Below are 13,954 nucleotides of genomic sequence, written 5' to 3' on the forward strand. Positions count from 1 at the left end.
ACAGCTGGCAGAAGTTCTGAGGGGGGGGGGGGGGGGGCAACATCCTTAGAGAGCAGGAGACAAGGGGATTTTTAAGGGAAGATAGGGAGAACGGGAGAGTAAACATTTACTCAGCTTCTATGCCCCAATAAATCAACTGGCCAAGCTGCACAGAGATCGGATCTGCTCTGCAGACCAGCTACTGTCCCAGCTGGCAGGGGAGAGACATTTAAATCCTTATGGCAAGCAGATGCCTCCGTTCTCTCCTGCCCTGTATGGTCATTTCTCTTCTTCTCTCCCTTCCTCAGCCCTCCTCTTCCGCCAATTTATTTGTCATCTCTCTCCTCCCTTCCTGTTTCCCCAGATCCTGCTGTATTCTCTTCCTAACCCCATCTTGGACTCCGCTCTGCTCCTGTGATGCCTCCCTCCTAACAGTACCTTCCCTGCCCTCAAATGCCCTGCCACATCCATCCTGGATCCTCTTCCATGCCCAGTTTGAGCTACTTGGAACAGGTTGGTCACAACAGTTTGCCGTCAGAATTTTTTCCCCCCCCAAAATTGTATCAGTTTCTAGGAAATTTTGCTGAGAAAAAAAAAATCCACGGGGAAAAAAAAAAACAAAAACACTTTTGATTTTTCTGTTTTGCGACAGCTTTTTGGTTTGAAATTTTCTTTATTTTATATTCAAAAAGTTAAAACCAAAAAAGAGTCCAAAGGTAAAGGGATTGTTCTGACTGGCCTGAAAAGATCATTTTCTCAGATTTTCATTATGCAAAAAATGTTGAAATGTTGGCTTTCTATCCCAAGTCGGGATGAATTTTTTTTTTTTTCTTCCACAATCTCAAAATTTTTCATGGGACAGAAAATCCATCTTCTGACCAGCCCTGTTCCCAGTGACACCACTCACCGGACTCTACTCAATAACATCAAAACACTCACAGACCTGGTTAAAGCCAAGGGGTGTGCTAAGCACCTTTCTTTCCGGCTCAAGGGAAGGAGCATTTAAGTCCCATTATAGCATGAGATAGCTGGAAACAGTGGAGGCTGCCACCCAAGGTGATGGGCTGCATGGTGAAGTTTGATCAGCCCTTAGCCATGGGAGCTGAGGGGTTTGCTGATTTTTGAAAACACAAGGGCTAAAGAGGCTGGGGTTGCAGGCTGCGGGTGTTAGGCTGCAGCTATGCTGCACAATTAACCCAGGTGACTGGCACCCGGGTCTGAGCACCCAGGTTAGCTTAGCCCAGGTGCGAGCATCCGCACTACAATGCCATGTTAATAGGCAAGGCACCTGTCCAGTATTAAACCAGACAGTCCTGCTTTTCTAGGGCTTGTCCCCGTCCAGTTCGGAGACAAAACCAGACATACAGAGGCAACACATGGTGGAGTAATGCAGAGTCATGTGGCCCCCCCAGATGTGCTGCTTGTCCTGTGCTGAGCACACTCAGTAACACGTGCTGAAGCCGCTGCCTTTCACTCTGCGCCCCCACTATCGGCAGGTACGGGTCGTCTCTGCAGACATCATTTTGTCCGGTATTGAGTGGGGTCCCTGGGCAAAGCAGTGAGCCCAGGTGGGCTACAGCAGAATTGGCTGATTGGCTGAAGGGAGCCAATGGGCGTTGTCTTAAGCGCTTATGCCCGCAGCTGCCGTTGTGCCGCCCTTGTTCTGAACCTTGCTCCAGTCTCACTCCCCTGTTTGTTTCCTGGCTCCAGCTCTGAGCCTCAGCATTGTTCCTGGCCTCTGACTCTGGCTCTGACCACTAGGCATTACCACCCGCACCCCGGTCCTGACAACTGGGTCTTTGAGCATCGGCGGTGGAGGAATAGCCTCGTATCCTCTGTGATTCAGGGACCTGTAACACACGCTCATCAGCGGGTTCCCTTTGTTTTGTAAAGAGAACAGAGACGTCGTTATGGGAGGCGAGAGGTTTACCGGGTGAACTGAGACAGAGGAAACAGAAAACAGGGTTTTGCTCTGCAGACACTGAGCCATGTGCACGCTGAGGAGGACAGAGGCATAGACGGACGAGGACCCAATTGGATGCCCCAGCTCTCCTGCCAGCATCAGCAAACAATGTACCCCACTGTTGCTTACGCTCCTCTATTAGCATGAACAGCATTTGCAAACGCTGTAGATTTGGGGTGAGGGGTCCCAGATTTCTGCTCCGCCCCAGTCTCCCCCAGAAACCTACTGGCTTAGCCAATCAGTAAAGGCCCTACTCTAAAGTAGCAGAGGCTCTTCTGACAGGCGAGAAGAAGCAGGACACCGATTTTCCATCCCTGATTTTATTTTTCTCAGTCCAGCTTCCCAGGGGGGACGCACTGGAGGCAGCGCCAATGCTTACAAGCCTCCAAATTTGCCAACGAGTCTTGTGCTCAGCCCACCTGGAGGAGAAGAGGGAGACGGATGCGTTAGCTGAGTGCATGCGGGACGTGCTTCCAAGGTTGCATCCCAAAAGCAACTGATCAGGGCAGAGTTAAGGTTCACAGGGAGGGCAGGACAGCACCCGGAGGAGACAGACTGACCATCCCAGACCTCAGGCTGGGACAGTGACTTTGCAGTGGCAGAGGACGTTAATATCAAAACCTCCATCCTGAGGAGTTTTTAAGGCCAGGCTGGACTAAGCCCTGACTGGGGTGATTTAGTTGGGGTTGGTCCTGCTTTGAGCAGGGAGTTGGACTAGACACCTCTTGAAGTCCCTTCCAACCCTAATCATCTATGATTTTATGAGGTGTGGTCTCTGCTCTATCCACAGGTTTCTGGTTACATCAGCAATCCTCACAAGGTGACAGTCTGATCTCTGCGACAGGCTCCAGTCAAGACACTCATTCGGGTTTGTGGGAAATCTTTTCTTTTTATGATTTTTTTTTTTTTCCAGAATTTCGCCTGGAACCTTTTGCGGCTTTTCCACTTAAAAAACAAACCCAAACCCCACCACCGTTTGCTTTTTCTAAAGCCACATTTTGGTCCAAATTTTTGGTTTCCTAAACCAACCAACCAAGAGGCAAACAAAAAAATGAAAATTTTTTTTAAACGCAAAACTCCCAAAACTTGACCTAAAAAGTTCAGTTTCTAAAACCCAGAACATTTTAACCACTGTGGAAATTTTCTCTGGAAAATTTACAGCTTGGTCAAAAAGCCAGGGGTCGTCAGAAACAAATGGGTAAGTGAAATTTCAGCCGGATTTAGCTTCACCACCGGCAAGCTTCCCGACTCAGTGAATACGGATGACACCTCAGAACCATTCTAGTTAAGCAGAGAACAGGGAGCACCCACCAGCCAGGCCATGTCCTTGGCTGCATCCTGCCATCCCAGCCAATGCAATGGCTTGGGTGAAACTGAAGGCAGCAGATGGACCTTTGCCCCTGGGAATGAGCGTTTAAGTGAACAGGAGGCCAGCAAAAACCAGACTCCAGCTAACGGTCCCAGCACCGGATGTGATTCCGAACAGCGGAGAACGTCTTGACCGTTGATCCTCCTCTAAAGCTCACAGGAGCAGGACGTTAGTGAACCACAAGGGTCACATTTCTCTCCTCTCAGTCAGAAGCTGGCTCTGATATTCTTTTCTCCCTACGTGTGCCAAACACCCACTGGCTAGTAAAGTCCAGCCCTGCTATGTGAGGGATTTTGCCCCAGCTCTGTGAGTTGCCTTGCTACCCACCTCTTCCCCACTTCCCCCAATAAAATATATTTACTCGAATAGCCGGTTGTCTTGGTCTGAACATTCAGGTTTTGCATGCTGGATTCCAGCCTGCCAAAGAGAAGAGAGTGACAAAACTTAGTGCACAAGCTGGCTGGTCTTTGTCATGCATCGTGTCATGTGGGGCGCAGAGAAGGACACAGTCAGTGTTGTGTATGCAAGCCATCGCCAAGACAGAATCAGAGCACTTCATCTGTGTGTCACGAGCCCCATACTGCTAGCAGCTAACGGATTCTCCTTCGGCTCAGTCGATAAGGCCCTGTATTGTGCCGCAGAAGGACCAGGGCTCTATCCAAGGAGTTTGAGTGGAAAATTAGCACACGGCATAGCAACAACTGTGAAGTCGTAGGTGGAAAATATTTCTTACGGGATCATTAGCCTTATGTTACTAACGAGAAGTCAAATGACCTGCCCGAGGCCTGCAATGAGCCAACCGCAAATCTGGAACTAGGACCCAGGAGTTCCTAGCTACCAATCCCCTCCTGTACACACTAAATGACTAAATCATGCTGCGTTACTCCCCTTCATACACTGCAGGAGGCTGGCTTGAAAAGGATAAAGATTGCTGGGAGCTACTGCGCTTAAATCCCAGCCATTGGGCACCTCATTGACTCCAGACTCGCTGGCTTCGCCCCCCTGCCTCCGCACAGCTGCAGGCAGCGGCTGCACAAGGCAAAGCGTGAGGGAATCAGGCTCGGAGGCCGCATTCAGTGGGGCAGTGGCTGCCACGCGTCTGCACGAAGCGTGGTCTCCCCTGAAGGCCATCTGACGGAAATCACACACAGCAGAATGCGGCTGAGCACCCGCAGTTAAACGGCCAGCAGCCCCGGTTAAAAGATCATTCAGGGTCAAGGACAGTTTATTGGTGGGAGTCACCCTGAAACAGACGCATCTACGGGCCAACCCAAGCCAACTGAACACTGCCAGAGGCTCCTCCAAAGATACTTCAGACACACCGGGGCCACTTTGTCCCGCCCAGCCCCATTCGTTCCCAATCCGCTGGTTTCTGCGACATCCGCCCCACTTGCCGCCAGAGTTAAGGAGGCGGCTGTGGAAATCAGAGGCACGTGGTGCCCCATGGGACCCTAGGAAATAGAGGTGATGGTGGTGCAGCACACAGGGGCTTAACCCGCACGGCTCCCGCGCAAGCCTGTCTCCTCCATAGACGTGGCAACCTTGGCAAAATGAACCTCGCGCTGGAGTGGCCTGTTGGGCCCTGGGCTCATCTGATCTCTCCGACTGGCCACCCCCCCACCAGCGGGAGGCCTCCACCACATCACGTACTGCCCCCTCCCCTTCCCAAGCCACCGGAGCATCTTTCCCAGAGAGAGGTCAGCACTCGAAGGGTTAATCCACATCGCCCGGGGGGACAGCCGGGTGAGAGCCCCGCATTGGAGCCAATTCGGATGGCCAGACAGCAAGTGTGAAAAATTGGGACGGGGCGGGGGCGCCTATATAAAAAAAAGCCCCGTTTATTGGGACTGTCCCTATAAAATCGGGACATCTGGTCACCAACTAGAGCCAACTTTCCGGCACCGGGGCTGGCCTATTGTTCTCAGCTCTCTCATTGGCTCTCCCATTTTGGGGGTGGGTGAGCGCCATCCAATGGCGACACACCGTCCCCTCCCCTGCCCACCTGAGCTCCTCTCTTTCCAACATCCTCCTGTAGGTGGCAATCTCGACATCCAAGGCGGCTTTGAGGTTCATCAGCTCCTGACACTCCTGCACCTGGAATGCCATCTCCTGCTTGGCTTTCTGCAGGGCCTGCTCCATCTTCTGCAGGTTCTCCGTAGCATCCGCCAGAGCGAGCTTGCCTTCCTCCTCCGCCTTGACAGTGGCTGCCTCCAGCTTGGCGTTCTGCAAAAGAGACACATGGGACAGGTTTCCATTGAGCCATCTATGGTGGAAAGGGTGCGGCTGACAGCAGAGATCTGTTGGGGTATTCTCATGCCAACTCTCCCATTATGCAGGCATCTCCAAGGAGAGCCAGTGACTGGGTAAGTGGGAATTTCCCAGGAAGAAAAGAAATAAGAAAGAGAAGGGAGTTAGGGCCCTTATAACGAATGACGACACACATTGTGGATGGGGTATAAAGGCTCATGATTAGGGTTTAATCCAGACTCTAACTATTAGAGATCAGGAGAAGATGACAGGTGAAATTTTTCATCCAAAACCTATTTTTCATTGTAACTGGGTCCCCCAGCCCGGCTGCTCTTAGAGAGAAAGGGGGACACATGGCAAGAATCCTAAAGGGATGGTTTTTTTCTCTGGCCACATGGCATCAAGGTCTCTCCAGAAGAATAGATGGAGAAAATGAGAAGGAGGTGCTGTTTTTCAAGCGCTCAGCGCCCACAATAAGTGCTGGGTTTTCAAAAGAGCCCAGCCTCCAGCACGGACAAAAAGCAATCAGCGGTAAGGGAGAGTTACGTGAGATGTTAGGGAAAGCTTTCTGAAAGGAAGGACAGTTGCACATTAGAACAGCTTACCCAGGGAGGTAACAGGTTAGACAAACCCCTATCTGGGATGCTCTAGGTATACGTGGTCCTACCTCAGCACGGGGCTGGACTAGATGACCTCATAAGGTCCTTTCCAGTCCTCCTACGTTTCTAGGATTCTGTGCACCCCTATTCTGTGCAATCTAATCCATTGATTCTATGCAAGCTGAGCACTTGGAAAACCTGGCCCAGCAGACACCGAATGACCCCAGCAGAGCTCTCCCCAGGGCTGAATCCCCAGCTGCTTCCTCCCCTGACCTGCTCTTTCAGAGTCGCCATCTCCGCCTGGATCCGGTGGACCGTCCTGTTGAGTTCCTGGAGCTCGGCCTTGGCGGCACGGAGCTCTTCCCCGTGCCTGTCTGCTTGGTCCTGGATCTGCTTGTACTGCATGGAGAGGAAAGAAAGAAGTTGATGCCGAGTCCATAGTCATAGCTGTAGAGAGACGCGGCTCTGGGGAGCCCGTGAGCGCCACAGCCTCTGTAAAGAATCCCAGGATAGCTACACCGTGTCGCTTCACTGCCACCAAGGGCGCGGCGGTGGGCGCGGCGCAAATGATGGCTGCCCTCAGAATCGTTGTCTATGCGGCCACTGTCCTCGTTGGGCCTGGGTGGGGAGGAAACAGTCTCAGCTTCCCACACTGCTTCTTGGTCGGCCAAGGATGGTGGTGGAGGAGCTTCCCCCTGGATCAAGGCCCCTAGACCCACTGAGGACTCAGATGGTTCTGCTGTGTGGCTGAAAGGAGCCCAACATAGACCTTCAGCTGGGGTGGCAGGAAAGACCCACCACAGAGGATCTTCGGTTGGGGTCGCGTAGGGGATTATGCCTAGGATAGACCTCGGCCTGCTTGACGACAGTAGGCCGGGAACGAGGAAGGCCTCAGACCATCTGACTAGGAGTGGCAGAAGGAAGCGGCTCTTATGTGGTGGACCCTTGCCGTCATCACCATCCCAAGCAAGGGATGAGGCCACCGGGCAAAGGAACCATGAGGCTGTCCTTCTGTCTCCAGGACTTCGGCTCGTCCTCTTCCAGGCCTGTCAATATTCTCACCTCTCTTCCTATCGGCTATCCACGTGGACAAGGCCTCACACACTACCCTGCCCTTCTAAACAGCAGCTAGGTCAGTCACACCAGCTGCCGCTCAGGGCAGAGCCGGGCCTCTCTCACCCTGATCCGATAGGTTCTTTCGGCTTCCTCTCGGCTCTTCCCTGCCATCTCCTCGTACTGCGCTCTGGCCTCCGTGATGATGCTGTCCACTTCCACTCTGGGGCTGCTGTCCATGGATGGGACCACAGGGGTGTTGTATGTCTCTCTCTGGGCCTGCAGTTCACCCAGCTCCTACATGAGGAACAAAACCAACCATGCGTTACAGCGAAGCACAGAGAACTTAACTGCATCGCATAAACCATGCAGCAGGCTCCCCTGGAAAACTTCCTCCCCCAAATGATATAAATCAATGATGCAGCCTCTTCTAGATCCTGTGGGCGGCACTGGCCACCCCATCTCCTAAAAGGATATTGCAGAATTAGAGAGGCTCAGGAAAGGGTAACGAGTGTGATTAAGGGCCTGGAGAAATTCTCTTATGAAGAGAGATTGACAAAATTGGGCTTGTTTATCTACCAAGGAGACGAGTCAGAGGGGACACGATAAAAGGATACACAAGAACGAATGTCTGGAGAAGGGAGATCGGGATTTTCTTACAAAAGGATGAAGGAATGTTTGATGAAATTAAAGGGGGGCAAATTTCAAAACAGAAAACAAGAAAATATTTTTCCCCACAGCACGTCGTTCGCCTGTGGAACTCACTGCCACAGGAAGTCGGTGAGGCCAAGAACGTTGCAAGATTCAAAAAGGGATGGGGCATTTGTAGGGACGGCAAGAATATCCAAAGTTCTCATAGTTAACGCTGACAAATTTAGGAAGGCATTTAACACCTCATGGTGCAGGTGTGAAGCCAATCTCTGTCTGTTAGAGATCAGGATGAGCCTTAACATGGAGGTAGATTATTCTACATCAGCTAATTGTGCTTTTCTTACACTGAAGGAGCTGGTGCTGGCCACCATTAGAAACAGGATACTCAGTCAGATGGAGCTCAGGTCTATTGGAATATGGAAATCCCTACATGCATAGTGTCTTAGAATATGTCCACCCTATAGACCCGGACTCTGACACTTGCTGCTGCAGGGTTTTTTGGCAGTGTAGACGACCCCTTAAGGGGCTAAGCAGAGGCGCTCCTGAGTTCTGCTCCCATCTCTGCCACTTGCACACCAAGTGGCCTTGGGTGAGTCACTCTGTATCCATTCTCCTGTCTATAGGATGGGAGTCAGGATACTTACGACAGAGGAATTTTGTAAGGATTAACAGGTGACTATTTATACCAGTTATGGGCCCAAACAGCTTCTGACTGTGGTGGGGCTGAAAATATGGACTGGAATTTTGCCGCTCTGACCCATCTCTAGCTGGGAAAAGTAAACTAAACTGTGGCAGCAGCTGGCCTTTAAAAAAAAACCCAACCCTCCAGCTCTGTAGAATGGGAGCGTCATTCATTATAGGAAAACAAGGAGAGTTCTGTGGCACTTTAAAGAGTAACACATTTAATTTTAGCAGGCATAAGCTTTCGTGAGTCTCAGCTCACTTCTTCACTTACTGTGGCATCCAAGCAGTGCCTCCCTCATCTACAGTGCTAGCATTGGCAGTGGAGCGTCCCACTGCCTCCCGCCTTAGAGCCTCTCTCTGCAACGTGTTACACGCCCCAGGGTGGACACAGCCTGCTTGTCTCTGCCGTGCATAGCTACACGTATCTTACACGCTGCTGCAAATGTAGACAAGGGAGAGAAAGGTCACTTACCTCGGTATAAAGGTGCATCAGGAAGTTGACTTCATCTGTCAGACTTTCCAGCTTGACCTCTAGTTCCTGCCGGTCGATGCAGGCGTTGTCCGCCTCCTGAGAAAAGAGCCCAGGAACCCGTGATTCAGACTCCAACCCTGTTTGCTAAGATAGGAAGCTCTTTGGGGTAAGGGGCTGTTTTTTTGTTCTGTGTTTGTACAGCACCTAGCACAAGAGAATCTTCGCCCATGACTGGGCCTCCCAGGCACTACCACAATACCCATACTAAATCAATAACAATGTCCAATGCCCAGCACTAAACCAAGTTGGAAGGAGCTTGGACTCACCTTCTTAAGCAAGACAAATTCATTCTTCTTCTCAGCGTGGTTGTTGATTTCCTCTTCGTACCTGCGAGCAGGAGGGATGGAAGCAGTTTGCTTCAGGGTGCGTACGAGTGGCTGGGAGCTAATTCTCTAATGGAAGCTACAAAGATGTGGAGACCATCAGAGGATGTTCTGCAGACCACCCAAAACCCCAGCGGAAGTCAGCGGGAGCTGTGGGTCCTCACCTCCCGTGAATATCCAGCCCTTGAGGTTGCAGCTGTGACTGGCTTACCTAAAAGTCAACTTTGGGACTTTGCAAAAGGCAGAAGTGGTGGGGTCTAGTGAGTCGGGCACTGCCCTGGGACCCAGAAGATCAGTTCTTTTCCCGTCTTTGCCACTGCCCTGCTGTGTGTTTTGGACAAGTCATTTTCCCTCCCGCCCTTTGTCTATTTACACTGTGACCCTTTCAGGACAGGGACAGTCTCTCACTATGTGTCTACACAACATCTAACACAACAGGGCCACGATCTGAGTTGCCGCCTGTAAGCACAACGGGGATATAAATAAGGACAAGCTTTGACAAGCTGGGCCCCGTTTAAACCCACCGAGGGCGTGATGGAGTTAGTCTGGGTACGTACTGATGTAGTTGAGAAAGGTGATGGATGTGAGAATTACATGGATGGGAGATTTAAAATAAAATGCAAGGCAATTTCAAAATTAAAAGGCCTCTCGACCCCCCCAAAAAAATCAAAACATTTTGAAAACGTCAAAACAAAACATTTCAACTTTTGCTGGGTTTTTTTTCCCCGGCTGCGACAAGTCAATGAAACCAACACAAACTCACAGCACATTTAGCTGTTGCCCAATCTGCATTTTCCCTGAACCACGCTTCGAACAAAAATATTCGCCCAGTTCTATTGGGATAGACTCGAGAGGACTGTGAACAAAAGATATTCTCACCTCACCGACCTGAGACACCAACCATGCTGCAGCTTTGCCCGTTGAAATAATGGATCGAGTTCAACTGAAAAGTCATATTCATGGGGAGATGAAAGCTAAGAACAATGCTTACACCCTGGCTATATTCACTGAATAGCACTTTGAAGGAGGCAGCATCCCTTTAGAGGTTTTGCCTTTAGACCTTCCTTCTTCTTCTATAGGCCAGGATGTGCAAAGGATCCTCGCCTGCAATCTTACCCAACCCTTTCATCATGGCGACAAAGTCCCCATGATTTGGAACTCACTTATGCTTGAACTCTTCCATGAGGTCCCGCACGTTGCCCAGGTCAGATTCCACCCTGACCTTCTGCTGCCCCAGGCCCTCCAGCTGCTTCTGCAAGTTGCTGATATACGCCTTCAACATGCTTTCTGTGTTACCGGGGCCAGTTTTCTGGCCCTGCAGGATGCTCCACTTGGTCTCCAACACCCGGTTCTGCTGCTCCAGTGCACGGACCTGGGTAAATAAGGAGTTTGCATCTTCAGACTGCTGTGACGATGCACATAGGACACCTTAGGGCAGAATTTTCTGCTGCACTAAAGCCCCTTTACTTCAGCAGTGGAAAGAGGCATGAAAATGTGTGTAAATATAACTGGTGATTTTCAAGAGTCGGTGTGGTCCAGTAGATAGAGCAACTGGCTTGGGATTGTGGGCAGATCGCACCTGGGTAAAGCTTGGCCAAATCACTTCTCCTCTCCATTTCTCCTCCCAACCTGTGTCCGTCTCATTATTTAGCTCATAAGCTCATTGGGACGGGCATTATCTCTTGCTGTGTGTCTGTACTACAGCTGGGCAAAGGATGATTTTTTTGGTTCATTGCCAATTTCAAAGAGAGTAGGAAAAAAAATCAGTTTGGGGTCAGATGGAAATTTTTGGCTAATCGAAAAGTCGAAAAAAATGTTCATTTGGGATCAAACAAAAAGTCTCATTTCTACAAAATCAAAATGTTGTTGGCCATTTGTAAACATTTTTAATATTTTTTTTAAATTAAAACTAAAACAAAATGCAATTTCAAATAGAAGAATCAAATCGTTTTGTACCATTGTATTTATTTAGGATTTTTTTTCGTTTTCTTTTTAAACAAACAATTCTGTGACATCAACATGAATTTATGAAACATTTTGTTATCACTGCACCTGAATCTTTTTGCTAAAAAATTTCTCCTAGTTCTAGTGATACAGCACCTAGCATGGCCCCAACCTTGAAGTGACCGCTAGGTTTTACTGTAATATAAGTAAAAATAGAATTCAACCAGCTCCATCCTCAGGTACATTTTCCCTGTGCCATTTTCCGTTTCACAATGTCTCAGCGCCCAGGTTTGGACACATGCCCCAACAGAATGGTTTGTGCTCTCTGAACAGCTGCGTCCATGATATGGAGAATCTGCGGACAAGCTGAGACAAGGGCTTTCCGTCATTAAACTGTGCTGAAACAAACATTGCCTTTAAACACAAACTAAGAGCAAAATTAACCCTAGCGATGTTCTCATTAACTGATCAGAGGAGACTGTTGATCAGGACACAGGTCTGACTTCTGGCCTTAAAGTCTGTGACTCGAGAGAGGTAAGCCCATCTCCTTCTTCTTTAGCCGCAAAGGGTCATTTATCTCCTCTATGGTAACCCATAGCTCCCTGGGAGAATAACCAGTTCCTAAGGTTACACTATGTACTAATCTTTCTCCACTGCAGGAAGTATTATTGCAACAGGACAAACCTCCCTCACTTCCATAGATGGCTAGAGGACACATCCACTTGGAGAAAACACTTGTTCCTCATGGAAAACTGAGCATTATCCCATAGGCATAACCATTCCTAGACTGGATCAGGTCCACTGCCATCTAATCCAGTATCCCGTTTCTAAGAGTGGGCAGTCCCAGATACTTCAGAGGAAGGTGCAAGAAACACCACAATGGGCAGACGTGGGATAATCTGCCCTCAGGGATCTTCTAACCTCTAAGAGAAAGAGAATTTAGAGAACTAATGACAATTGGGCTGATATAAGTGGGACTGGGAGCTATAAGAAATAAGCATGAAAGAAGGTAAGCCTTTATTTTAGGATGCTCATTTTTCCTCCAAGCATGAACCAAAAGACATATTGACTAGTTCAGAGAAGCCTCTTTTGTTTCCCAAGCGGAGCCCTGCTCAGTCTTGATCCTGCCTCATCGGTTTAGAAAATCTAAGCCTAAAATTTTCGAAAAATGAACAGTTATTTTGGCGGCCCAACGTTAAGACCCCTTAAAGGGATTTGATTTTTTGCTAGGCGCCCACCTTTGGAAATCAAGTCTCTTTAAGGCATTTCACGTTGATCACCCCAAAACTGACTTGTCTAGTTGCTTTTGAAAATATAGGTACCAATTGTGACATAGGGTGGGTCTGCTTGAAAGCTTCCCAGTTTATGTAACCTTTGGAGCGTCAGATAAGGCCTAGCTATTTTCTGATATTGGCTGTTCAGGCTGATTATCCTTGATAGCATATTGATTAGTCCCTCTTTATTGCCTTTTCTCATTCCTCTAACAAACACTACGATGCTATTACCAGCTTGCACTTTGGACTGTATAATAACAAACTGTTCACTGTTTTCTTCTGTTGCTATAAGAGGTAAAAAGAATGGGAAATGAAGGCAACAGAGCTCTTCAAAACACAGATCCATCTCTCACAGGGAGGATGCTAGGCATTCGAAGACCCGAGGCTTACCTTGTCAATAAAGTGGGCAAATTTATTGTTGAGACTCTTTATCTGCTCCTTCTCCTGGGCTTTCACGTGCTGGATCTCTGGACTGAGGCCAGTCTCGACGGGATTCAGCAGGCTCTGGTCAAAGTTCACTGCTGCGAGATTGCCCCCGATGCCACTCATCCCCAACCCCAAGGGGCTCCTGCCTCCTCTGAATTTGCTACCATCTGGGCTGGGGATGGCATAAGCCGGGGTGGTAATTCTGGATTGGCCAGTGGAGGCATAGGAGTGGCTGCTGAAACTGGGGGCAGAACTCCTGTACTTCTTCCTGACAGAGATGAGAGACATTTTGGCGACACCGGTGGAGAATGAAGAGGTGATCGCTGACCGGTCGTAAGCACTGGAGGAAGGTCTGTGAAGGCGGAGGGCTGCATGGGCTATGAGCTGTTTTATATACCAGGTGGCTAGGGGGCAGGGACACACCTGGCTGGTTGTGTAGGAGTGGAGGGGGCGGAGCTTCAGTGCACCCAGTTCATCACCTGGTACTTCAGCATGGGCCCAACCTAGTTAATTTCTTCAGAGCCATCAGAGAGAAAACGACACTTTCGGTTTTTCAGCTACCGGAAGTCATTCCCCTTATCACGTCCATCCCAAACAGCTGTGTTTGGGTTGCGTCACTGCAAACTCTGCCATTGCTAATGATTGGAATCTGTGGAAACATTTTTATCAAGACATCTTTTCAGTGAAGATTTTTTCATTCAAAATGAAAATGTTCGTTCTGGTTTAAATTTCCTGGGTTTTTCCAGTGGAAAAAAAGAATTGGTAGTACTTGTTAATTGCCCAGCTGTTTTTTAGTAAAAACGTTCGGTTTTCAGTACGAGTTTCCATCTTCCTCTCAGCTTTGTAGTTAACATTTTGGGTTTTCAGTTAAAAAGTACTTTTTAGTTTGCTGTTCAGTAAAAACGTTCAT

The 13,954-nt window shown here is 49.1% G+C and overlaps 1 protein-coding gene across 1 annotated transcript; it reads right to left on the bottom strand.

Moving 5' to 3' along the window:
- Window positions 1–2,255: 2,255 nt before the first annotated feature.
- Window positions 2,256–13,332, bottom strand: LOC137141090 (keratin, type II cytoskeletal 8-like). Its single transcript, XM_067529932.1, has 9 exons — window positions 13,009–13,332; window positions 10,564–10,772; window positions 9,344–9,404; window positions 9,018–9,113; window positions 7,337–7,507; window positions 6,431–6,556; window positions 5,314–5,534; window positions 3,673–3,728; window positions 2,256–2,361 (listed from the first exon to the last, which is right to left on the bottom strand). Exons 1-9 carry the CDS (start codon window positions 13,330–13,332, stop codon window positions 2,318–2,320), a joined length of 1,308 nt encoding a protein of 435 aa, XP_067386033.1. The 3' UTR covers window positions 2,256–2,317.
- Between the last annotated feature and the right edge of the window lie 622 nt (window positions 13,333–13,954).

This window comes from Emydura macquarii, unplaced genomic scaffold (genome assembly GCF_026122565.2).
Source record: "Emydura macquarii macquarii isolate MOO-44397 ecotype Brisbane River unplaced genomic scaffold, CSIRO-AGI_Emac_v2 contig_2994, whole genome shotgun sequence".
In the NCBI taxonomy this organism is placed as follows: domain Eukaryota; kingdom Metazoa; phylum Chordata; order Testudines; family Chelidae; genus Emydura; species Emydura macquarii.